The 25,315-nt window shown below is 52.1% G+C and overlaps 1 protein-coding gene across 5 annotated transcripts in view; it reads right to left on the reverse strand.

The window, feature by feature from the left end:
* Positions 1-1,143: 1,143 nt before the first annotated feature.
* Slc12a3 (solute carrier family 12 member 3) overlaps positions 1,144-25,315 on the reverse strand; it is a 34,049-nt gene continuing 9,877 nt past the window's right edge. For 2 of the 5 annotated variants that reach the window (XM_041650667.1, XM_041650666.1), the window contains exons 12-26: positions 25,054-25,177; positions 23,414-23,515; positions 22,386-22,541; positions 21,718-21,817; positions 20,743-20,854; positions 20,196-20,336; positions 18,268-18,374; positions 17,084-17,196; positions 16,032-16,091; positions 15,257-15,358; positions 13,857-13,968; positions 10,388-10,474; positions 9,653-9,788; positions 8,480-8,547; positions 1,144-2,477 (exon numbers count right to left, since the gene is read on the reverse strand). In XM_041650667.1, coding sequence (XP_041506601.1) covers positions 2,336-2,477; positions 8,480-8,547; positions 9,653-9,788; positions 10,388-10,474; positions 13,857-13,968; positions 15,257-15,358; positions 16,032-16,091; positions 17,084-17,196; positions 18,268-18,374; positions 20,196-20,336; positions 20,743-20,854; positions 21,718-21,817; positions 22,386-22,541; positions 23,414-23,515; positions 25,054-25,177 — 1,662 coding nt within the window. In that variant the 3' untranslated portion in view covers positions 1,144-2,335. The remainder of the gene's footprint in view (positions 2,478-8,479; positions 8,548-9,652; positions 9,789-10,387; positions 10,475-13,856; positions 13,969-15,256; positions 15,359-16,031; positions 16,092-17,083; positions 17,197-18,267; positions 18,375-20,195; positions 20,337-20,742; positions 20,855-21,717; positions 21,818-22,385; positions 22,542-23,413; positions 23,516-25,053; positions 25,178-25,315) is intronic. The other 3 variants (XM_041650670.1, XM_041650669.1, XM_041650668.1) reach the window with 2 other exon arrangements.

Raw genomic sequence — 25,315 nt, forward strand, 5'->3', positions numbered from 1 at the left:
GGTGAGCGCTCCCCTATCCACCCCTAATTAAGAAAATGCCCTACAGCAGGATCTTATGGAGGCATTTTCTCAGCTGAGGCTCCTCCTTTCAGATGGCTCTACCTTGTGTCAAGTTGACACGTGACTAACCAGCACACACAAACTTAACATTTTGAAGTTTTTTGTTTTGTTTTGTTTTTAAGTACCCAAAGCCAAAACATTCTGTAATCTCATGCCAACGACTCCTTGGTGTCTGAAGGGGGACACCATTCATCAGAAACTTGTTTATCATGTAGTTCTAGAAAAGCCAACATGGCCTAGTGGTGCAGGGCTTTCTGTTGAGCTGGAAATTGGTGTAGGGTCCATAGACAGAAGAACAGTGACACCGCTAAGCTCTGAAGCCCCCACCTTGCTCAGCAAGCCCCGGACAACAGTGCTAACCTGAGAACAGGGGGGGTTTGTGAGAGCCTCAGACCGAAGTCCTTGGTTTTGAATGAGAAAACCTCAAGAAGGGGTTAGCTTTTGTGACCAAATGACCTCAAGTGACCTTGGAGGAAAATAGCCAAACCTGAGGATGTTCTACCCTGGGGCCTTCCTCGGTTTTAGAGGAGCAGACCCAGCCACGTCACCAGACAACTCGACTTTCTGCCTCTGCCTGGCAAGAGCTCAAAGCCCACTGCATTTTGTACTTGGTGTCTCAACACGTGCTCCTGTGCCCTGCTCTCAACGTGTTCATGTTTGTCCCACTCTTAGACCACAGCCGCGACCACTGTTGTTCGGGACCCATCCTGCAGCAGCTGCTGCACACTCCATGGAGCTAAGTGTAAGCTCCCACCATTACCCTACCTCACCTTGACAACCTCCTCTCTCATCTGGACGGTGGACCCCTCCAGCTGTGGGCGGTGGACCCCTCCGGCTCTGGGCTGGGAACCATCTCTTACTATCTTTCTTCCTCATCTTATCATCTTTATGTCCCCTCTGCTTCCCCTTTTAGAATCTGTGCTCCCCACCTTGCCACTCCCATAGTGCAACAGTCTTTCGCCAGGTTCCTTGTCTGTCTTTTTCAACTCCTGCCACCCGGACAAAGACATATGCAGCATCCAGGCTCAGTCAGGGTCTCTACTGCTGTGATAAACACCATGGCCAAAAGCAACTTAGGGAGAAAAGGATTTATTTTATCTTATAGTTCATCGTGAAGTGAAATTAGGGCAGGAACTAAGGCAGATGCCATGGAGGAACATTTGACTTGCTCCCCATGGCTTGCTTGGCTTGCTTTCTTTTACAACCCAGGTCCTCAGCGGTGGCAAGGCAACAGGGAGAGCTAGGCCCTGCCACATCAGTTGCTTCAAGGCCAAGCATAGGGAGGCCTTTTGTCAATTGCAGTTTCTTCTTAGATGACCCTAGCCTGTGTCAAGTTGACAAAGCAAAACCCCAAACAACAGAGTATGCACAACCTGTGGAAATTAAACCCATTTTCAAGTCCTTGATCGCTGCCCATTTAGTGGGTACAAAAATCATCTTGTAGACAGCAACCAACCTTTAAAAGAAGCAGAATAGAGACCGGGTGGGGCAGCATAGTTGGTAGAGTACTTGCCTGGTATCCATAGGTTTGGTCCCTAGCACCACATAAAGCTCCAGGCATGTGCCTGGAATCCCAGCACTCTGGAGTAGTGGCAGGAGGATCAGAAGTTTGAATCTGTTCTTGGTTAAGGGAGCAAGTTCAAGGCCAGCCTGGACTACCTGAGACTGTCGGAAGGAAGAAAGATTGGGGCGGAATACTGGAGGGCGCCCCCTAGAGTGAGAATACTGCTTTGCGATGCTTTGGGACAGTTGTTGGGAGTCTCCAGGAAAACCATAGAATGTATAATCAAAGAACCTTAATGACCGGGGTTAAATAACCAGTGAGAACATCTAGGTGCTATCAGTGAAAGGCATCAGAGTGAGGGCTGAAGAAATGCGCATTTCTGTGCAGGCTCTGTGCACAGGACCCTGTGGTCCCCGGAGCTCTGCACAGGTCCTCGGGGAAGGAGACGGGTTTGGGGACGGTCACTGGGTGGTCTGGAGAGACGGCCAAGACACAAATCCAGAGCTGGGACTCAGTTTGCATACAAATCAAAGACAGCAATTCACTACTTGGTCAGCAAGAAAAAGCTTTTTAAAAAGAGAGAGAATCTTCTATAGACTTCCACACAGCTTCAAGGCCCAGAAGGTGTGTCTGTCAGGGCTCAGCCAGTTTGGAAACGCAGCATCTTCTACAGAGGGACCAGCAGATGTGAGGACTCCGTAGGAAGCAGAATACGGAGCTAGCTTGTCTCGAGCTGGAGAGTTCTGACTCCATCCACACCCTCAGCTTCTGTCACTGGCAGTAAAAGGTGAGCACGTTTTCCTGGTTGCCTCGGATAAGGACGACAGGAGGTCTGAGGTCCTGGGACAGGGTCTCCAGCCAGGCCATGTATAGCGAACTGGGGCACTTCCCCTTCCTTCCGATGGGCAAGGTGCTGTAGGAGGAAGGGTGGCAACAGAGGAATTACCCAGGGCTTCCCCACACAGCCCAGCCCAGACTTGCTTTCTGAACGGTTCATCAGCTTGCTGCCTGTTCATTCATTGTTCCTTCCCACTCACGTTAAGGCCCCCCTGCTGTCCTTCACCGAGGCCCTCAGAATACCTGGAGCCACAAAGCATTCCTAAGCAGACCCGTGGCCTGCACGTTCCCTATGACCCATCCAGTCCCCTCCAGCCCTTCCAACCTCAGACACAGTGATAAGCACCAAACTTGCTCCTGCCTCAGGACCTTTGCACTGGACGCTCTCGACACTTGGTAAACATGTCAACGTGCCCAGCTCTGGGTGGCTCCCTTGAATCATCCAGGTTTCTGCTTGAGGGCAGCTCCTCTGACTGACCACGCCTTTCCAGCCAATCCCCCATTTGACTGCTTTCATAGCCCTTCACGATCTTAAAGGTATCGCTAGTGGTGTTTCTTTGCTGTCTGTCTCCCCCGCTGGAAGGTGTGCTCGTCCACCTGCAGGCTGGCTCCACCTGACCTCTTCCCTCTGTGTCTGGAATCTCCCTGAGACAGCCAGGTTCAGCAGGGTGTTGCCGATTGACAGAGGCCAGCCCACCGGGTCCCGAACACCACGCCAGGCTGGCCTTTCCAGCCACACACCTTCCCAAAGCCACAGCGTGATGTGTTCATGGGCCGTGGCTACACGTCCTGGCCCCGCCCCCTGTCCCATGGAGGCTGTCAGGGCAACCCTAACACAACCTCACGGGACCCCTGATTGCACAACACCGTGCAAATAACAAGATGTCCTAGAAAGCTGTGAAGTCATGTTTGGCTGTTTACACCAGAAAGTGACTTTTCTACCATCTTAATGATTTTAAAGATATGCTGGGACTAAGTCCCAGTGCCTCCGGTTCAGCTTCTGGGAAATACAGGATCCCACAGAACCAGCTGTAGTGCATGAAGCTGGGACACCAGTGTTTATATGGGACCTGGCAATCTGACAGCCCCTCCACAGGCACGAATTCACCCGAGCTTTAGCATAGCCCGCCAGTGGACAGGGCCCCGGCAGTACCCCAGGCCGGCTGGAGCAGCCAGCCAGGCAGATTTGCACTGGGGTTCAGAGTTCAGAATCTGACCCTCTAAAAGCTGCTTGGGTGTTGGCTTTGCTGTATCCTGGGCCACGTGGCTTTGGCAAAGTGCCCGGCTGGCCCGAGCCTCAGAGTTCTCTAAAGTGACAGGTACTCCGCTTGTAGGCTGTCTGTGGGCACACACAGGGTGCAGGTGGTAGAGATGGGCCTCCAGCCAAGTCCCTAGATCTTTCTACCAGCTGCGCCTGCTTGCTACAACCTTGCATGCCCACTAAGAGCCTGTGACCATGAACTTAAAATTCAGGGCCAGAAAAATAGCAGGACAAGCTCTGCCCTATTTTAAAAAGCGAGGTCCTGAGGAGCGGGGAAGGGGCAAGCACATCATCTGTCCCACAAAGCGGCTGTCGTCTTCATCCGAGAGCGTTTGTGATAGATAGTCCATGGAAAAGGCATAGAAGAGAAGAAAGGCCAAGTTTAGGTGTCACAGGCACTCCTAAGGCCGAAGACACTGCCATCTGGGAAAGGCTGTATTATTTTTGGGAACCTAATTCACCTACTTAAAAGGCCACAGGGCACAGGGGTCTGCCAGTTGAGAGCCAGGAAACACTCATAGTTCCTACAGTAGGCAAGAAGTTCTCTCCCTCAGTGGAGCCTGTGGCCGTCCCAGGGACAGCACCTTTAACTCACTTCAGTACCGGCATGACACGCTGACTCTCACCAACAGGATACGCTCTCCTGAAACCGCTTATCTTTAGAGCAAAACTGGGAACAAAACAACTTCTGTTCAAAATTGCAGGGCAATGTTGGGTCAGCGCTAGAGTCAGAAGTGAAAGCCATGAGCAGAGCCACAGGAACAGGCTCTTAACGCAGCCGGAGGCTGCGGGGCTGGTGACTGTGCCGGCCAATGCCTGTGCCGGTGTAGCTATGCTCACACACGCGGGTGGAGCTGTGGGGGGTGCTTTGTCACGTAAGCCACTGACGTGACGAGCAGACAGCCAGGTTCTGCCTCCAACCAGCGCTAGATTAGATGGCCAGGGCACCTGGTCCCAGAGAGGGACATTGCTTGCTTGTTGTCCTTTGAATATCTGGTGACAGGGGTCCTGAGCTCCTTCTCAGCCCCCTTCTGGGAGAGACTGTACAATTGGAATTTCTAGGGTTCCCAGGTCTCACGAGGTCTACCTGACCTCAACTACACCTTGAGAAATCCAGGCTGGTCTCCAGCTTGGAGGGTTGTGACACTCACACTCACACACCCACACACAGCTTTTCTGTGCTCCCCAAGGAGTTGGCCCAAGAGCTGGGGCCCTGTGGGGTGACAGCTGCAGTTGCTGGCTAGGGTGGGGTTTGTGCAGGCGTCAAATCCAGGGTGACTGGACACACCATTGCTGCTCTTGGCTAATCCTGGATGCCAAGCCTAGCTGGAGAGAGTTTGACTTTTCCTGAAGTTTGGGGGTAGAAAGGAAAGGGAAGAAGAGGTGCTACTCAGGAAAATTTCTCATCATGGGGCCCCCGAGAGATAGGTTCATTTTGCAATCTTTTGTTGGGGGGTGGGGTGAGGCGGGTTTTGAGACAGAGTTTCTCCGTGAAACAGTCCTGACTGTCCTGGAACTCACTCTGTAGACCAGGCTAGCCCCAAACTAACAGAGATCTGCCTGCCTCTGCCCCCAGAGTGCTGGGATCAGAAGTGTGTGCCACCACTGCCCAGTTAGATTCATTTTAATAGCAAATAAACGTGGGGTCACAACCTGGTGAAAGAGAATCCTGAACCCTGCTTCAGAGGTCATTAGGGAAACCAAGGCTAGAGAGACACCAAGGTTACACATTGAGTTAACAGCGGGTCGTAACTGCAAGCTTGCTTCTTTGAAGAGACTGCAATAGGGAAGCTGTAGTGTGTCCCCTTGCACCCAGGAGAGGTCACACCCCAGGTCCCCCACCCGGTTAGATGTCTTGGAGCAGGGGATAAAGCCACCTCCACCGCCTTGCCCTCTGGCTCAAGCCACACCCTGGGCCCAACACTGCCTAGGGAACCTTCTCTGAGAGGTGTTGGTGATGAAGCAAGCCCCTTTCCTCAGCACTTTCTCAGCAGGAAAACATGATGTCTTGCAGGCCCTGGGAGGTGCTCAGACACAATGGGTGTCACCAGACCACAGAAGTGTAGTCACACAGGGCCCTATGCTCAGAGGGCATGCACTTAGCTTAAGGCCTTGGTGTCTCAGTCTTGACCCCTTTTCAATGTTGTAAGCCACACAGAAGGGCATTTCAAGGCTGAGTTTAACTTGATAACTTCCTGTGTGGGACCCCACTCATTGGCTAGCTGAGAGCTGAATACAGGGAGCCAGCCCTTGAGGAAAAGCTTGTGTAGCCCTAGCGTCCTCTGGGGTGGCCCAGGGAAGGACTGGAAACTACTTGTGATCCAATCTCTGTGCCTTGGTGCTAACTGTCTGAGATCTTGGCCACCACTCTACACAGAACAGCACAAATCACCAGGGACTCTGAATGTCTTTCTGTCCTCGGACAGATAAGAAGTGACTCGCAGGAACAAAGTCAGCAAGCCATTTGCTGTGATCTGAGTAGACAGAAACCAACTAAAATCCAGCCCCTTGGAGGGTGCTGGGCAAGAGGTTTAGGAGCTAGGGGTTTAGGGAGGTGATCAGGCCAAGAGGTTAGCACCCACTTTACAAAATGGCTCTAGATAGTTCCGACCACGTGCAGACCCAGTGACAAGGGGTCTCACAGTGACATGTGAATCTATGACCAGAAGCTGACCTTACCAAATACCAAATTTGCTAGCACTTTGAGATTAGCCCTCCCATCCTCCGGAACTATAAGATATGAACTCCTGTTGTTTGTAAGGGACCTGGACTGTGGTATTTGGTTACAGTTCTGAGTGAACGAAAGACATGATTCCTAAACCTTGGTTCAATGAGTGTCTGGAACTACAGCTGGAGTACTGTCCGAGAGACACACCCTCTGTCCCCACAGCCCTGCCTGGGTCATACTCTGGCAGATTTCCCATCACTCTGTTAGCTGCTGACCAAACCCTGTGGTAGAAATAAAACACCATTGCTTTCCACACTGAGTAACTAACTGGCTGGTGCCATCTGACCCTACGGGCCTGCAGACAAGACTGAAGGGCCAGACCCTCCAGAAGCGGGGTTCTGATGCCACGCTTATCATGATCCCACGGGGTTTGTCCTCAGCTTTCACCTGCCACCTTCTTGTTTATCTGCCAGAAGGCCTTGGCATTTTAGGTCTTTCCCTGTTTGCCATATTGAGCTTCTCAAAGGGGCACTTACATGGCCAAGGGGAACAACGCTGGTGTCTCCTGAAAAGGAAGTACCTCTCACTGAAGTAGAGACCCCATTTACTCTTGTCACCCTAAGGAACTCCTTGGTGCAGTCTCTTCTTGTGAATCCAATGTCAGCTATAGATATGACCTATGAAATCTAGGGGGCAACCAGGTTGGGAATGCACCATTTTTGAGTCTTGGGCATTCTAAACCCAATATGGTGCTGAGTTTGAGGCCTCTCTGCAGTAGGTAAACAATCCTTGCCACACCCTTACTGCTTGTCCTGGTTAGTTTTTGGTCAACCTGACACAAAGTAGAGTCAGTTTTTTGAGATCAGCGCAACTGAGAAAATGACCTCAGCAGTGACATGTTTCATATGTTCATGGCCTGTGAAGTGTTTTCTTGATTAATAATTGATATGGGAGTACCTAGGCCTCGTGAGCAGTACCATCCCCGGGTGCTGTAAGAAAGGAGAGTGAGCAAGCCGTGAAGAGCAAGCCAGTAAGCAACATTCCTCCATGGCCTCTGCTTCAGCTCCTGCCTCTAGGTTCCTGCTTTGAGTTCCTGTCTTGACCTCCCTGGATGACAGCCTATAAGCTGTAGGTTTGAAATACACGTGTTCCCCCTCAACTTGCTTTTGGTCGTGGTGTTTATCACAGCAATAGAGACGCGACTGTACTGTTCGCGTCAGCAGATACGGGCTCGCTCTCCAGAGCAGATAACACTTGCCAGGTCTGCCAGGATGTTTAGACTCATGCACACCAAGAAGGATGCTGCTGAGAGCACGTGCGCCCATCACCTGTCCATAACAATAGCCGTCTCATTATCAAGGAGGACTGACACTGGCCTTCCTCCTTGACACTCCTGCGGATAGTAAGAATAAGATCCCATGTGGCTCATATCAGAACATCCCTTGAAAAGAAGGCCACCTCTTGACATGTTCATTGTTGCTGACTACCAGAGAGGCAGAGGTAGAAGGATCCCTGGTCTGAGTTCTATCTGCATTTCAAAGCAAGATCCATATGTTAGGCTAGGGGCTTTATGTTCTCGTGTGGTGGAAGCCCCTGCAAATGACAGGTCCCATCTGAGCAGAGAGATGACTTGGTGCTCTAGCAAGCATAGGAAAAGCCTTAATAAAATCCACATTATCCTAAGCTACAGGTGCGGATGTCTTGGCTGGCCATGGCCTTGGAGAGATGAGAGTCACGTGGAGGTCCCTCCTTGCCACTGTCCCCGTTTACCGGCTCTGCCCTGGCTAACATTGGAGGGCAACATGGACTGGGTGGGGGTTCAGGGGGAACAGTGCTGCTGGAGCAGCCTCTGCTCCTGCTGTCCAGAATGGACACTCAAATCATTGAGGAATGGCAAATAGCCAGTGAGGGCAATTTCCAAACTAGGAGACACACTGGCTTCTGGGAGGAGCTGCCTCCGTTTGTCAAGCCTGTTTGGCATGAAAAAGAGTAAACAAGGGACAGCAAGGAAGATCGACACTGCCTGGGACACGTGAGACCTGTGACCTGCCAGCTGACACTCATTGGACTGGCCATGTTTTCTGAGCACCCACCAAGCTGAATTAGAGCTGCAGCCCACATCCCAACAGGCAAGCCAGACGTGACTTACAGGAGGATCAGCGCAGCATCCCGAGAGTAGTCCAGCAGAATCTCATTCAGCCTCACCTGCCGAAGGGACTGGGGCCAAGGAAATCAAGGTCACTTCCTACCTCCTCAACAGCACCCCACTCCCAGCTTGTCTGGAGGTAGAATTATGCCCCTAGACAATTCCTGACTCCTCAGCCCCAGGAGAGCCTCTCTGAGCTTCAGAGTACCACTCTTTGAAATAGATATGATCTTATCCTCCTCAGGGGATATGGACAAGATCAGATGAGCTAACTCTTGGCTCAGTGCTGGGCATACAGAAGACCCACTGGGAAATTATTTGGAGCAGGGGCAGGCTCCCCGTGGCAGACTTTGAGAAGGCTTTCTTTAGACACTTTGCTTGTTCAGTACTTTGTAAAGAGCCAGCTGATTCCAGGCTGGGAACATCTCCAAAGTCCCCAGGTGTGGGGTGCTGGCTGGGGGACACACCTTAACCCATGGCTGTCTCAAGTCCCTCAGAAATGAAGTCAACTCCTGGGACCTAAAAGTGGATGGATACTCAGTGTAGGGAAAGGAACTCAAGGCAAGTGAGCTAGCCAAGTCTGGGACTTTCACCGTCTCACTGTGGACATCATGGATGCCCAGTTTTTGTTGTGAGGGCTGCCCTGTGTGTTGTAGGACATTTATCAGTTCCCCTGGTGTCTATGTAATATGAAATATCTGCCACATACATCCCTTGAGATGTGACTCCCCCCAAAATATCTCTAGATGATTGACAAATGTCCCTACCTGGGGAAGAGTGACAAATGGCCCCGGTTCAGGGCCCCTGACTTGAACTACTGGGATACTAAGTAAGGTCTGCCCCTGGGTGCCTGGTCCTCCCATTTATTCATTCTACCTAAAAATGTCACTGTAGCCAATGTCAAAACAGCCTCCTCCCAGCCATACACACAGATCTGGAAGAAGGACCCCAACCCGCCAGTGGCCAGCACCGTTTACATGGCAGGAGGCCAGTCTACCCCATCAAAGGCAACATGAGGCTCCACAATGTCGTGGCTCAGTCCTGTCACGTGACCCAAGGACATTTCAGGCATTGGGAAGGGAAAGAAGGGTGGGGCCTAGTGGGAAATCCAAAGCTCAGGACAGGGACACACAGCTGGGACCCCAGGCCCTGGTGAGTCCCTTCCCTGTCTTGCACCTTAATTCTGTTCTTGTTGATCTCCTCATCTGAGATCTTCCAGGGACAGTCCCTCCTCATCTCGGCAACAGTGGCCTCATCCTTGAAACCATCATTCAGGCGGAAGGGTGCAATCATGTCCTCGAACCTCTTGGTGCTGGGAAAGAAAGTACAGGTAAGGCTGGGTGACATGGCCTTGTCTCCAGGGGACAGGAACTTGGAGGGAGCACAAGGTAGGAATATCACCCACAGGACATACTCCTCAGACCAGACCTATCCAACTCTGTCATTTTATTAAATGACTTACATGTGACCTCAACTCTTGACAGTTAGGTCTGGCATTCGTCAGATTTTCGTATGTCCTCCACTGACCTGGTCCCTCCCCCAGTACTACTAGCTACCCCAATGTCAACAAGAAAGACTGGACCCCATCCTCATTGAATTTCTGATCAGCTGGGCGATAGTAGGCAAATAAATCCAAATAAGCAGGTATCTGAGGAAGATAAGCCCCGAGTCCTCCGATAGGGAATAGCAGGTACGGAAGGCCTCTCTGCTAGCTGAAGGAAATAGGTCCTTCTGAAGCCAGCTGTGTATACAAGGCAGAAGGTGCTGGGTGGAGAAACAGTTGAATGTGCAAAGGTCCTTCATGAGTCACAGTGTGAAAAGCAGCACAGGAGCCAGAGGGCTGGAAGAAGGGAGAAGCAAGCAGAGGAATCTACAGGGCCCATGCTGGCCTTTCTGTCACACGGAACTCACTGCTCAGCCTGAGGCTTCTGATTGATGTCGGGAAGGATGTGAACTTCATGAAATCCCAGTCTGAACTTGCTCAAAAGAGAAATGATCCTGGAAGAGAGACAGAGAACTTAAAAGACAGTATCCATCCATTCTGGTGTTCCTCACGCACCTGACGATGGGTAGCGTCGAACAGAACAGATGTGGCTAGCACAGGAGGCAAGGCGGCCAGGGAGCGAGAACCATGCGTGGAGAAAGTCAGAGAGTGGCAAGCACTGTGGAAAAACATTTGACCAGGATTTTCTAAGGGTCTGCTGGTCAGGAAGAGTCTGGGATGCTGCTAGGTCTGGGATCACACTTGGAGAAGTGGAAGATGGAGAGAGAAACTGAAGAGAGGTGGAAGACAAAGACAGCAACACACAAGAGCTAGGAAGGAAACCAGAAAGCTGCATGCTAGATGGTACCAAATCAGCATCTAAAGGAGAAGCCCACTGTGGTCTATGCAGTCGGGAAAGACTTCACATCTAGTTGGCTGGTACATGGTGAAGAAAGTATTATAGGCCCAAGGAGCTGGAACAGGGCAACGTCCACATTGGAATCACCCAAGGATCTTGCAGAACATACCTACGGGTCCCCAGCCCAGTGCTGGGTCAGAGCCCCTAGGCAAAGCATGGGCGATGCCCCCAGGATGGGATGTGCCCGCTGAGCTGAGGCCTGCTGGACTCACCAGAGGAGGAAGTCCGTGAGCAAAGGTGGAAGATGAAATGACTGGGGATGCACAGAGCATCCTAGGAAGTAGGAGCTGACCGGTCCAGGCTGGGGCCCCTGTGCCAAGACCCCTGATGGCTCTTGAACTTAGGAGTGAGACAAAAAATTTTTTCTAAGATTTATTTTTTATTTACATGTATGTGTGTGTGCTTCTGTGTTTGTAATGCCATGTGTGTAAGGATGTCCAAGAAGGCCAGAAGATGTCACATCCCCTGGAGCTAAACTTATAGGCAGTGTGCGTTGCCCGTGTGGGTACCGGGACTCTGACTTTGGTACTGTACAAAGTCAGGAAGTACTATAAATGGCTGAGCCATCTCTCCAGCCCCCTCAGTCCACTAGGCCTTTTTCATTTGTTTGTTTGGTTGGTTGGTTTGGATTGTTTTTGTTTGGTTTGTTTTTTGAGACAGGGTTGTTTTGCTAGCCCTGGTTGTCCTAGAACCGGCTATGTAGACCAGGTTGGCTTCAAACCCAGATATCCACCTGTCTCTGCCTCCCAAGTGCTGGAATTAAAGGCGTGCTCAACTTGGCTTGGTTTTTTTGAAACCAAGTCTCCTGTCGGTCAGCCTGGCCTCCAACTCACTATATAGCTAAGGGAGACCTCGAACTTCTGACTCCCCTGCCTCTGCCTCCCCAGCACTGACGATCACACTCTACGTATGCAGTGTTGAGTACTACACTCACGGCTTCACGCACACTCGGCAGACATAACCAACCGAGCCACATTCCCAGAAGTAGGGTTTGAAAAGTAGAACTGTGGTGGCCTCATCCTGGAACACGTCAGGGGCCCAGGCCTGGGCATAGAGACAGCAGATTGCCTAGGCCCACTAAGTGGCAGTTGGAACAGAAGGGATTTTTTTTTTTTTTTTTTTATAACTGCTGTAAGAGCCACAGGCTGTTACCTGAGGGAACCACCCTGAGCTGAGCCAACCTCACGTTACCCAGCTGCCACCCAGAGCTGGGACAGGAAGCAAAGGCTTCCCAGAGCCTTCTGGTCTGTTTACTCTCGAAGCGTTCTGAAAGCCAGGTGCTGCTGTCCTCACCACTGCCCTTGGCCTTGCCAAAGAAAGACCTTTTGTTAGTGTAAGTTCTCACCGCCTGTGGGGGGAGAAGGGTGTGACAGGGACAATACTGCTGGGTCTCCCAAACTCAGAGGGTGACTAGAAGAAAGGAGAAAGGTGGAGCCCTGGTAGGAGGAGCCATGCGGGTCAGGGGCCGCCTCCCGTCCTGTCCTCAGGGCAGCACTGTCCTGGCCTAAAGCCTGCAGCAGGCTCTTTTCTTGGGGCAAACTGCCCCGATTTGTCCTAGCTGGTCTCATTTTTGACCTTTAATCTTAATTTCCCTTGTTGGAAAGTCACTGTTGCCCAGCTCCTCCTCTACAACTCCTGCCAACTGGACACCTCCACCTCTGCGACCACGCCCCCACGACCACGCCCCACGACCACGCCTCTCTGTGTACTTCTGTGTCTATTTCAGGCAAGTCACCTTCTGCCTGAGTGCTGTGATTTGCATACCGTTTCCCCCATGAACTCAGGTTAAAATTTAATCCTTGGGGTGTGTGTGTGTGTGTGTGTGTGTTGGGGTGTGTGTGTGTGTGTGTGTGTGTGTGTGTGTGTGTGTGTGTGACCATGGAAACAGAATCAGGTTCTGGTGTTTATGAGCAGAACCTTTGGGACATGTTTAGGACTGGACCTGGTCACTGGGGTTGCATCTTATGACTGAACTGCACTTTGGTGGCTTCATGAGAAAGAGGGAAACACACACACTGCCTATATCTTGGTAATGTCCTATGTCACCATAACCTCAGTTCTCTGCCAGTAAGAAGGCCATCACAAGATGCGGGCCTTAGACAGAACCTCCAGGACCATGAGCAAAATGAAACCTCTTTTCCTCAAGAGACAGAGGGGCTCGGGATGTGTGTGACAGTCATTTAAAAAGGGCTAAAAAGACACACTTCAAAAGCAAATTCTAGCTTCTAATTAAACAGAAACAACATTTGTGGCCAGGAAGAGGTAACAATGGAAACCCATATAAAAGCATCAGAGTCACCAAATTCTGGCCAGATGGCATAGTCTGCCAAGCCAGTGAGCCAGGCCTGCTCTGTTTGCTAAGACAGGACAAATGAGTTCAAGAATAAGCTAGCCTTACACCAAGATCTCTGGCCAAATCAGCCAGAGACCTGAGAAGGAATTAAAATCACTTCTCACCAAGAACTTTGGTGGGGTTTTTGTTGTTAGTGTTTTGTTTTGTTTTGTTTTTTTCTGATCATTTGCTACTGCTCCTGGTCACTTAGGTTACCTCATGTCTCTCTGGGAACCTGCATCCCTGTTTGGGGGACTGTGTCAGAAAGGTTCTAAAAAAAAAAAATTAAAAAGAAAAATAAAAAAAAGAAAGGTTGTAGTCTCGCTTCACTTACCTCCATCCTGCCTCTCACATGACTCTGTCCTCGGAGAGCCTCGTGATTCCAGCACTTACCACCTGTTCCTATCATAGCGAACACCAGGGCACCTGGGTCATCGTAGGGGGAGACAGGAAGCCAGCACTTTGGAAAGGGAGAGAGCTCCTGCCTGAGTTCCGGGCACCATTGCTATGGGCTGGAGAGAGCTGGCCTGGGCTTTGGGACAATCTCAGGACCACCCAGGGACACAGGTGGTTACAGGGACAGGGAGTCAGGCAGCTTCAGGGAGTCAAGATGGCAGGCCCGTACAGTCCCATGGTCCCCACTTACGCCTTTCTCTCTTCGTCCATCCTGTTGATCTGGCCCCCAACAAACACCCGGATCTTGCATTTGCCCCATCTCCTCTTGCGGTGCAGGAGATAGGGGATAAGGAGGGTGAGGCCTGGCAGGGACAATCCCAGGAGGCAAGAGGGACAGACTCAGGACAGAGCCCTCTGTCTGTTTCCACCCCAGACTGCCACAGCAAAACCCTCCCTCAGGACCTTAGCTGAGGAGGAACTCACAGACTAAACTGGCTTTGGTGCTCTTTGGTGCTCAGTGGGCTGTGGTTTATTTGGCTAATGCAGGAGTTTGGGCTTTTTCTTTGCTTTTTTTTTTTTTTTGCCCTGGCTGTCCTGGAACTCACTCTGTAGACCAGGCTGGCCTTGAACTCAGATCTGCCTGCCTCTGTCTCCCAGTCATTTGGCCCTTTTGAGACAAGGTATTATTATGTAGCTGAGTCCAACTTTGAACTCCTGATCCTCCTGTCTCTACCTCCTGAGTGCTTGGATTGTAGGTATGTGACACCATGCTCCCAGGCAATGAGGTGGTTTTAAACAAGCAAACTGGCACTGAGCACTTGGCATGAGAGGTGGGGGTGGGGAGGTTGCACGTGACCATCAGATCAGGATGGTCCTCACTTACTTCCTGAAAACTGAACAGCTGACCAATGTGTACGAGCCATCTGACCCTGTCATTTCTCCACACCCGATCAAGGCCCTCCACCGTGAGATCAGTGTATGCTCCTCTGTGCCTCAGTTTCCTTTTTTCAGAGAGAAAGACTGCATTGGGCTAGCCCACAAGAGCACTTGCTGCCAGGCACGGATTCACACAGTCCAGCCTGCACAGGTATCAGTGAGCTACACAGTTACTCCTGGATATCCACAGGGGACTTGGCTCCAGGACATACCTGCAGGGGCTACACTCCTTCTCCAGTAAGGTGTGGGATCTGTGTGGAGCCTACACAGGGCCTTGCATTTCCCTTAGGTCATTCCCTGTCACACCTGCCACAGGGCATGTACCATGAAAATTGTTCCTGGGTTTTATTGTGGAGGAAATGGTGCCAGGAAAATTAGTTTATATATGATTGATACAGACTGGTTTTTTTTTTTCTTTCAGTATCTTGATCTACAGCAGGACGGGACTGATGTGGAACCCACAAACACAGATGACTGATATATTCAGTTAGGGCAGGGCTGTGGTCTCTTTCTGACTCTATTAAAGGTAGAATCATTAAAGTCTGAGATTTGTGTTCTAAGATTAGGACAGGCTAAGGCCTCTGTCCACTTTGCTGGCTTCTGGGTCCCACCAGAGACCTCAGCAAGCACAGCCTTGAAGGGCAGGTCAGAAGACCCAGAGACCCAGAGGACAGAGAGTCCCAGGGGACAGGGATAGGTCTGAGAGGACCTGACCTCCATCATCAAACAGCCAGTAGATGTCGATGGTCTTCTTGCCTTGCTCCGACTGGAAGATGGTGCTGGCCTGCTCTTCCTGTACCAATGCCTCTGGGGCTGCTGAAGAAGGGGCAGGTCTGAGCAGAGTCCACAGGCTCACTGCCAGGACCTGCCTGAAAACAGCCAGCTTTCCCAATGAGGTGGGCTGGCCATTGTCACCAAGGTGGGTGTGCAGTGGCCCGAGGCATCCTGCAGGCCTGGTCATACACCGCTAATGTCCTTTCCCATGCTTCTTAGAGTGAGCCTCTTCCAGACTCCCAGTTCCATTCTCCTGGACCCTGAGGTCGCGGGGCAACTGTTGTTTGGGAGCATGCAACCTTCTCTGCAGCAACCCTGTTCAGACCGAGCCTGCCCCTTTTTGTGCTCCTCTTCTCCCCCTCACAAAGACAGGATACCCCTGCACCTGCTGCCAGTTTCCCCCATCCCAGGTGTCCCTGAAAGAAGGGAACCGCATGCTACTCCTCTCTGTGTATGGCATTTAAACATGACTGGGCAGGGGGGAATTTGCAAGGGGTGAAACTTCAGCCCACAGCCCCAAAGCCATTACTGGGTTGGTCATCTTCAACAGGAACCCAAAACCCACAGCAACCCGACCTCAGTTTTTAGGACACCATTGTCACGAGAGACAGCCATTTACTCTTGGCCCAGTTCCCAGATGACCTGACACGAGCAACCCCACAGTCCAAGAGCACCCCGATCTTCTGAGTGGGGGGAACTGACCCATGCCAGACACAGAGAGATGGCCTAGTGCCACTGCCACTGACTCCCCTGCCCTCCTCTACTGGGTCAAACACTTAACCGCAAAAACAGGGACAGCTGGGCAGGCGCTTCTGCCTGAGGATGCTGGGGTCCTCACCCCGTGGAGCTCCCCTAACACTAAAGAAAATTCCTCTGCCCTTCCCCAGGGTAACTGGCTGCTGCCTGCTTCCCTTTGCCCTGGCTCCCGCCCTGCCCACCCCCAGGCCCGCTGTTTTGACTTCCTCTTGCTCCTCCACAAGACAGACCACAGGCTGGTGGAGGGTGCCCCTCACCCAGCCACTCTTCCCTCAGCTCCACTCTCCTCAGCAACAGGCAGGCCTGAGGCCTCTGAGCACCCAGCATCCATTTCCTCAGGACACTTTCACGTCCACCACGATAAGCATCTGCTTTGTCCTCAGAGGTAGCACCCTGGGTGGGGAGGGGCTTTGTGTGTCCCCTGCTTACAGCAGTCACAATCTAGGCTTCTGACTCTGTCACAGTGGCTGCATAAATATTTACTGTCTAGATGCTATGGGCAGGCATGTCCTTGGCTCCTGATGACAATGCCCTGCCTGCAAAGCACAGAGTCCTACTGGTGTGTCTTCTAGAAGACCTGACCTCTCTTGGTCTTCCCCACATCTAACCATCACTGATTCAGACTCTCCATATCAGGGGCAACTTCCAGATACATTCCTATTCAGAGCCCCAAGGACAGACTTGAGATCTTGAGATGGTCCAGTGCCCATGGCCTTTAAGTATTTTCCTTGAGGTGTTTCTACGTGGGCAGGCGCCTCCTCTTTGCCTTTTTCTCTCTCCGATCCTCTTTTACCCACGTGGTTATCTGAGCCTCACTGCACGCAGGAAGTTCTAGTTCCCTGTCTGTGCCTAACTGGAAGCATGACCTTGACCTGGTCACTTCCCCATTCTGGGCCTCAGTTCCATTTAGAAACCTCGGGCTCCAAAGCACCATTAAGGACTGGCTATCTACAAGTCAGTGGCCTCGCTAATTCTTCCTCGCACGGCTCAGAAGAGTCGTCGGGTTCTGACAGGGGCTGATGGGATGCAGGGTGTACTCACTGTGCGTCTGCATCACCTCGGAGATGTTGAGCCCCTCACGCATCCTCAGGACACACACGCCGTAGTTGAAGTCAAAGGCATCGCTGGAAAAGAGATGTGGAGTCAAGCCGCTGGCCCTGAGACCTGGCTCCCCATGTCTAGTGTTGGTCTGTGGGCCTCAGTTTCCCTGTGTGTGTAGTATACAGGCAGAACTGGAGAGTCATCTGTGACACTCCTGGGCCCTGCTTCATGTCACACCCGTTCCTTCCCACCAGTTGATTTTGTAAACTCTGCCGCTGTAGTGGGGCAGTAGAAGTCTAACCTCCACTTCACACAGGAAAACCTGTCCTGTGTCAGACAGTAAGGAACCGAGTAGCTAGCACTAAGACTATCTGACCGGGACTGTAAGCCAATTCTGCCCATAGGAATGGCCTCTCTCACAGGACACCACTAAGGACCCCGAGGGTCTGGCCCACCCAGCTAAGCTCCCTCATTAGACTCCTTTAGTCACACATCTCTGGACACTGGAGCAGCAAGGAGCCTGGGGACCAGATTTTCTACCCTGTGTCATAATTGGGTCAAGCAGTTGGGGTGACAGCTGAGTCACATAGTGGGTTAGCAGCAAACCCAGATGTAGGTTCCAAGGCCTCACAGCTCAGCCTTGTGTTTGGATGGTACTCTCCCTCTGTGTGGTATAGCATTGGAAAGGCAACCCAGATAGGCATTCCTCACACCTGCAAAGGAAAGAGCTGGAGGGCTGAGGCTTGGAGTCAATCCAGAAACCCTTGGGCACTGTCCTTGGGCCTAGTTCCCCACCTCAGTTCCCAGCCCGAGATCTTGAGCCAGGCAACTGTGAGAACTTCAAGGATGTTTGCTTAACAACCACCCTTCAAGCTACCCTGGGAAGCTGAGTATTCCAGCAACTCTGAACCTGCATTCTGAGGGGCACAGAGCTTTCTCCAGCTTGCCCTAGTCCCCACTGCTCCCCAGAGTCCCACACCTGGTCCACCCGACTCCTCGTGTTGCCTGCTGACTTCAGGGGAGACCTCAGTTCCACCTCAACCTTCATCAAGAGACTTGGGGGTCTACACAGCCACTACTCTGCTTCCCCAGGCCCAGGGAGCCCCAGGGGCCCGAGGCAACAGCTCCCAGACTGCACCTTCAAGCTCACTCACTGCAGGATGCCAATGTAGTCCTCCACGGTGGCTGGGTGAGCCGACTGCCAATTTTTCTTGAATCCCAGCACCAGAATGTTGGGCTTCATTCTTCCCAGCCCTGAGGCCTGTCGGGTAGGGGTGGGGAGTCAGAAGATGGAGTGGTTGGTATTCAAGCCTTGGGATCAGTAGGGGCTCTGTGCTGTGGCAAATGACCAGGGTGGGGCTCGTGTTCATCCCAGCCACCCCTACCGCCCACGCTTCAGGGGCTCAGGGTTCAGTCCATCCAGAAAGTGTGCCGAGTTAGAGGACTCTCGGGCTACCTGATCCTCTCTCTCCCTCCCTCTCTCTTTTCCTCCCTCCCCCCATGGTTGATCCTCCAGTCTCTGTCTCAGTGTGTGAGGATTATAGGAGTTCACATCCTAACAGGCTCTTTCTCCCCCTCCCACCCCACCCCACACCCCACCCAGATTCTTTAAAACATTTGGAGTGAAATCAATACAACAAATTGACCATTTTAGAGTAGGCTATGGTGGCTCATGCCTTTAACTCCCAACACTAGAGAGGCAGAGACAGGTAGATCTTTGTGAATTTGAGGCTAGCCTGGAGGTCTACATAGACAGTTCCAGTTAGCCAGGGTTACACGGTGTGACCCTGTCTCCAAAAGAAATTAATCTTTTAAAATTATACAATTCAAAACAAATAAATGCAAATCCATATATGTATATATAGATATCAAGCTGGGCATGGTATACAAGCCTCTAGTCCCAGCTACCAGGAGGCTGAGGCAGACAAGGGTTTGCTCAGTGGTAGAGCACTTGTTTAGCACTGTACTTGGTCCACAAGTACCACTACCCCATCCCCCCCACTCCCAACCCCCAAGAGCTAAGGCAGGAGGACCTTTGCCTTTGCGTGAGCCTGAGGAAACAGGCTCACCAGGAATGTGGGGCAGAAGCTCGTGTGCTCTGCATAGCAATTACTGTCTCAAGCAAAACAGAAACCCACAAAACCGAAGAAGGAGGAAGAGGAGAAACAGGAGGAGAAGGAGGAGGAGGAGGGGGAGGAGGAAGAAGAGGAAGAAGAAAAAGAAGGAGAAAGAAAGAAAGAAAAGCAAGTGTGCACTTCACTATGCCATCGTCTCTATCTACTTCTAAAATCTAAAGTGTTCTCTGAACCCCTCCTCAAAAGAGACCTCACACATTTTTGTGGGTTTTTTTTTTCATGTTGAGAGACAGTTAACACCATTGAAAAGGATGCTCAGATGCTCCACACAGAAATGTGGAGCAGTAAATCCATTGCCCAGTGGAACGTTAATCTGAGAGATGGTTACACACTGCTGTGTGGGTCCACATACCAAACGTGTCCCTTTATGGTTACACACTGCTGTGTGTTGTCCACATACGCAAACGTGTCCCTTTATGGTTTTCACTTATCCTAAATGTAAGTTATATCTGACAAATTAAACGGGAGGAAGGGTTCAAGTCACAAGGGCCTGAACTTCCAGCTACCTAGGAGGATGAAACAGCAGGATTGCAAGCCCCAACTGGCCTGGGCTGCAGAGTGAGTTCAAGACCAGCCTGGACAGGTTAGTGAGCCTTAGTCTCAAACACTATCTTTTAAGTAAAAAGGGCTCTGTGGATAGAGTTCAACGGTAGAGCTACTACCTAATAAGCACTCAGGCCCTGGACCCAATCCCAATACTGCAAAAAACTAAAACTAAACTAAATTTAACTAAAATAAAATAAAACAAACCAGAAACCGGATCTGGGTAAAGCCACAGAGTCCCCACAGGTTCCCAGGGGTCCTGGGCATTCTTGAACCTGCAGAGCTTGAGACAAGCAAGTGGGGGACTCCGGCTGCAATCACTGAAGCTTAAACTAGACTTGAGCGTCCAGCCTTGCAAGCTGCCTCTCTCTAAATAAGTCCTGTAGGAAGCCTGGCCAGGGCACCTGTATGAGAGTCTGGACCCCACTTCGGAGGTCCTCAGCAATGACGTCCGAGTAGAAGGCTTTGATCTTCCTCTTGTTCAGCCACTTGGTGTGCCCACTGGCTATGTGCTGCAGCTCAGGTACTCTCTGCTTTCGGGGTCCCTGTGGGTGAGGGACAGGTGGTATCAGGGCCTGACTCAGGCTTTCTCCTATCCTAGAGGCTCCCCTGAGATTCAGAAGCGCCTAGAGTTGTTCTTGGTTAGAGTAGGGGGCGGGGAAGGGAAAGAGGAAGGGAAACTAAAGGTAGTGACTCTTGGGTAAAGGTAAGGCCACCTCAGCTACACAATGACCTTGAACTAGCCTGGGCTTCACAAGACTATGTCCTAAAAGAGAGGCCTGGCCAGACTCTGCTGGCTCCACTTGCCCTGACAGTCCTGTCCCTTGGCAGACATTAATCCAGGTCTAGTCCCCTGTCCCCTATCTTCCCCATCCCCGTCTCACTCCCAACTCCCCACCAGGGTACCAATGTTCCTCCCAACCCTCCCCACCCCCCACCCCAAACACTCACAATGAGCACATGGCCACAGATCATCAGACTTAGGTTCTGGGTAAATGTGCTCACAAAGTCCACCAGAGCGGGGCGGAAGTTGGGGGGTCCCGTGAGCACCAGGCATTGGGGGCTAGGAAAAGAGGGGACATGGCATGAGGCATCAGGAGAGAGCCCTTAGGGCTTTCATGCTAAAGGTAGGTGCCCCTGCACTCCTGAATCCTGATGGCCCAGGGTGAGACTGTGTGCACCAGGACACACTTTCCCAGCTGTGACTCAAGGGGTCTTTCAGGTGTTTTTGACATCATGAGACTAAGTCGCCTTGTCCTTCTTGCTCAGGCCATCAGACTCGGCAGCCTACAGACTTCCTTTGCCCTGCTAAGCCCAGCGTGGCAAAAGCCGAGTAGAGATGAGTCACAAGGAAGCCATTGTTGACCAACTCACTGTACCTTGGCCAGAAGCCTGAACCTTTGTGTTGAGAGGCAACACAGGCCTGCCATTAAGCAGCCCTGCCAATCACAGCCAGACTCGATGGTTCATTTACCAGCTGGGCAAACAGGGATAGTTAACATCTCCAAACTTCGTTTGTCCTTGCCTGTGTCTGAGGTCTCAGGGGTTTGTCATGAGTGTCTGGGTCACAGTAGGTACCGCATGAATAAATATGATTATATTACGGTCAAGTGGGAGGAAGATGGAAGGTGAACAACCCCCGTTGCCATTGGGAACCAGCTCTGGATAACCAAGCTGATCACTCCTGGCATCCCAGGATTGTGTCCTGGGAATTGCACCAAGTGACCCTGACGGCAGAGCGGCTTCCGCTGTGGAAATGGAGACACGAGGACCTCTTCCTTGCTTTGTCCCTGTCAGGCAATGTCAAGCCTAGCCATCCAGTGGTCATCAGCTCTTCTACCTCGGGGCTCCTACCATCCTGGATCTACCAGAGCAGAGGAACACGGCTAGGTCCCGCCTCCCAGGAGGCCCAGAAACCTCGCTCACCGGTAGTTTTTGATGTGGTCCTCCACCTCATTGAGGCCCATGTTGTAGCTCAGGGCGAGGTTGTAGGAGTGAGCCTGCACCGAGGAGCCCCAGTTCACCTCTGAGGGCAGAAAGGAGACAGCAAGACTCAAAACTGCAGGAAGCAGCCAGCCAGATGGGGGACCAGGGAATGTCTACCTTTCTTAGGCCCAGAGCACATTGGGAGCAAGGCCACAGACAGCTGGGCAGCTGGCAGCTCTATCTATTACATGCAGGTCTAAAGCCAAGTGCCACATGTGGTCCCCTGGTTCAAGGTTGTAGCAAAGTCTTAAACTCCCACTCAAAAACAGCCAGAAGGCCAGGCTCAGATGTAGAGTTCTAGGGTTATCTCCCTCAGACTGAAGTCAGCTACATGCAGGTAGACCATCTTTCTCAGTGCCCACCCTCACACAGCCACCCTTGGCCACCCTGGCCTGGATGGATACACTAGCAGGTAGCCCCTCTAGGAATCTGACAGGGGTCTGGCCCCGAGTGGGCATGTTCCTTTGAGTCCCTGGCTCAGGAAGGCTCAGGTGGAGGCCAGCCTGAGTCCCATTTAAGGGCAAGGCTCCAGATGGGATGAGGGACTGGCTTTGCTGCACGGTTGCCCAGGTGGGGAGCTGAGCCCCCGGGGAACCACGGCCACACACCTGGCTTCTTGTAGATCACGTAGAGCAGAAGGAAGAGGACAACTCCGATGGCAATGAGAGCCGCCCACCAGGTAAGAAGGAACATGATGACCACTGAGATCACTGCCCCGAATAGCGCTGCCCACTTGCTGTAGTATTGGAAGGAGGGTCTCCATCCTGGGCAGGGGTAAGGTCAGTGCATCTGCCCGTGCTCAGGGCCTTCTTCTTCCCCGAGCTGCTGCCACACCCATGCTGCCGTCCTGGCCTATACCCACTAGCCGGGAATTCCTAGGGCCCCACCAGCCTTGGCTCCAGGGGTGGGCTAGGGAGGCTCCAGGGTCTGGCCTGTAGGGCATTTGTTTCACCATGGTGGCAAGCTATATCAGGAAGGGAACATCTGGCCCTGGCCAAACATAGCCCCAACGTCAGCAACAGTGCCACCTCCCAAAGGTTCTGTGGAGCCCAGGGAATTAAAAAGATGGAGGGAGACTTGAGTCCGCCTGACTTTGTGCCAGGTTAGGGCCACTGCTAGTGAGCACTGTACCATGGCACATGTCTGAGTGTGCCGGGCACACTGCGGTCTGTATGGAAAGTGTTGGAATAATAGGCCCGTTGAAGATCTGGGAGTCACTAGCCAAACTCTTCCTCCACGCTCTTTACTGCCATCTGCTAGAAGGCTTTAGCAACAGCCCGGAAATCTGTGAAATTTAATGGTTACGGTCTAAACAGCGCCCCCTAGCCCCCTAGAGGTGAGCCGTGAACAAATGGCTGCACCTTCTGGGACTGGGAAATTCTTCCCTTTCTGGGGAATCAGGCTTCTGACTCGGAAGAAACTGGCGAAGAGTGGAACTAAAAAAATTTCCGGGGCCTGTAAAGGATGCACTGTGTTCGGCAAAGGATGGCTGGCTTTGTCGGGGTACAGACATTCCCTTCATGTAGTTTTAAATTAAGGTTGCTTCGGTCAGCTCATCTGCATCCCCTACCCTTCCGTCTCCCCCACCGCCCCTCTGCACCTCTTCCTGTGGTGGTGGTGGGGCGGGTCTGCTTACCTGGTGAGTTGGTGATGGAGGCGTGGAAGCAGCTGAAGTTGATGAGGGCATAGGAGCAGAGGAAGAAGTTGGAAATGATGGGGGCAATGGTGTTGAGCTCAGCTTCAAAAACCCAGGGAGAGAGGGGCAGCATGTTGGGCTCCACCACAGGAGCTGCCTGGCACCTAAGCCCGTAGGGTAGCCCCTGGCACAGCCAGGCCTTGCTACTCAGTCAGATCAACCTTCTCATCTGGGCAGCGAGTCCTTTCCCCACGAAGTTTAAAGGGTCAGTGTCTTAGGGAACCGAGGGAGCCAGCAAGATCACTCAGCTGGTAAAGACCCTTGCCGCCAAGATGGCCTGAGTTAGGGCTTTGGGACCCATGGGGTGGAAGGAGGGAACCCCTGTAAGTCATCTGCTGACCCTCACATATGGCCCCCTCCAAAGATAACAGATGTAATAAAAATCTGTAGAAGACAGTGGGGAAGGGCTCTGACAGGCTATACTTTTGGACCACAAATTAATATAAGGAATACATTTGGCAACGTGAGCCAGGACCCCTGGGGGTGATTCTCAGCCTTCCTCATGCTGCAACCCTTTAAGGCAGTTCCTCATGTTGTGGGGACTCCTAACATAACCTTCTTTCATCGCTACTTCGTAACTCTGATTTTGCTACAGCCAGTTGACTAGACTTCTCTATCCCCTAGGTGAGAAACTTCTTCATACAATGCGGGATCTAGTGTCTAGAATCTTCCCTTGGGTGACAGCAACCAGACTATTAGGGCAAATCTTATGAGTGGGTGCCTGATGGAGCCAGCCTGAGCAGCAGGGATCTGGCTGTAGTAGGAAGGTGCCCTTGAGTGGAGCCGCCACAGCTTCCACGACTCCACGTCTGCATAGGGAGCGGGGCAGCGGATGGCATGTCGTGGTGTCGTCACTTTTCCTCCTTCAATGAATTGCTTCCCTGGCTGAGTTAGCCAGGCTATGTTGGGTATGTGTATCTGTGGGGGTTGCGCCGTCACACACAGGCTGGCTTTCTGCCCATCTGTGGCTCACTCTTGCCCCCTACTCTACAGATGAGCAAACTGTGACTCAGAGAAATGACTTATCCACAGCCACACAGCAGGTACAGGGCAAAGCCAGCAGAAGCCAGTCAACCTAACTGTTATTTGGGCACTTTCTCCTGGGGTGAGTCCTGAGGCTGGGTGAGAGGCTGGCTGGCTTTGTCTAGTTTATGCATCTGCAAAGGGTTGAACTAGCCAGTTATATCCGCTAGGCTTATCTCCACAGCTATCCTGGGGGTGGGATGATGTCCCAGCTGTCAGGACACTGGAACGCAGAGGCAGGAAAGGCAGAGAAGGTCCCCTCTAACTGGATAATGGCCCACTACCTGGAGTGGCTTCGTGGCCACCCTCTCTGGAGGTGGGGAAGGATCACGAGGCTTTTCCAAAGGCCCTCCAGGCAGGCCTTCCCCCACTCAAGGGTTACTCAGTGGAGTTGGGATGTGACTTGGGGGTAAAACAAGTGTTCAGTATGTGCATGGCCCTAGTTAGTTCCATTCCCGCCACCAACCAAGTGCTATTCACAGAGTGCCCAGTGACACCAGGGTTAATAGGAGTGAATCCTAGGACCTTCCCAGAAGCCTGGGGAAGGAGCCTCTTACCAATGATTATGAAGGCCACCGCGATGATGTACGCCAGCAGGTAGCCACGCACAGGCTCCTTGTTCTTGCCATAGCCTTTGCCAAAGAAGCCAATCAGTGGGTACAGCTGGTCTTGGCAAAGGCACTGTGGACAGTATATCACACTCAAGCCCTTGCTGGGACCTGTCCCGTTCCCCTTCCCCGGGGCCACCTGTACTCCTGACATGGTGTGGCCCACTCTCTGACCTCTGCAGGCTTCTGTTTCTGGGAACCAGGGAAAATC

This window comes from Microtus oregoni, unplaced genomic scaffold, assembly GCF_018167655.1.
Source record: "Microtus oregoni isolate MIOR12 unplaced genomic scaffold, Mior012 000004F_ref0000308, whole genome shotgun sequence".
Lineage (NCBI taxonomy): Eukaryota > Metazoa > Chordata > Mammalia > Rodentia > Cricetidae > Microtus > Microtus oregoni.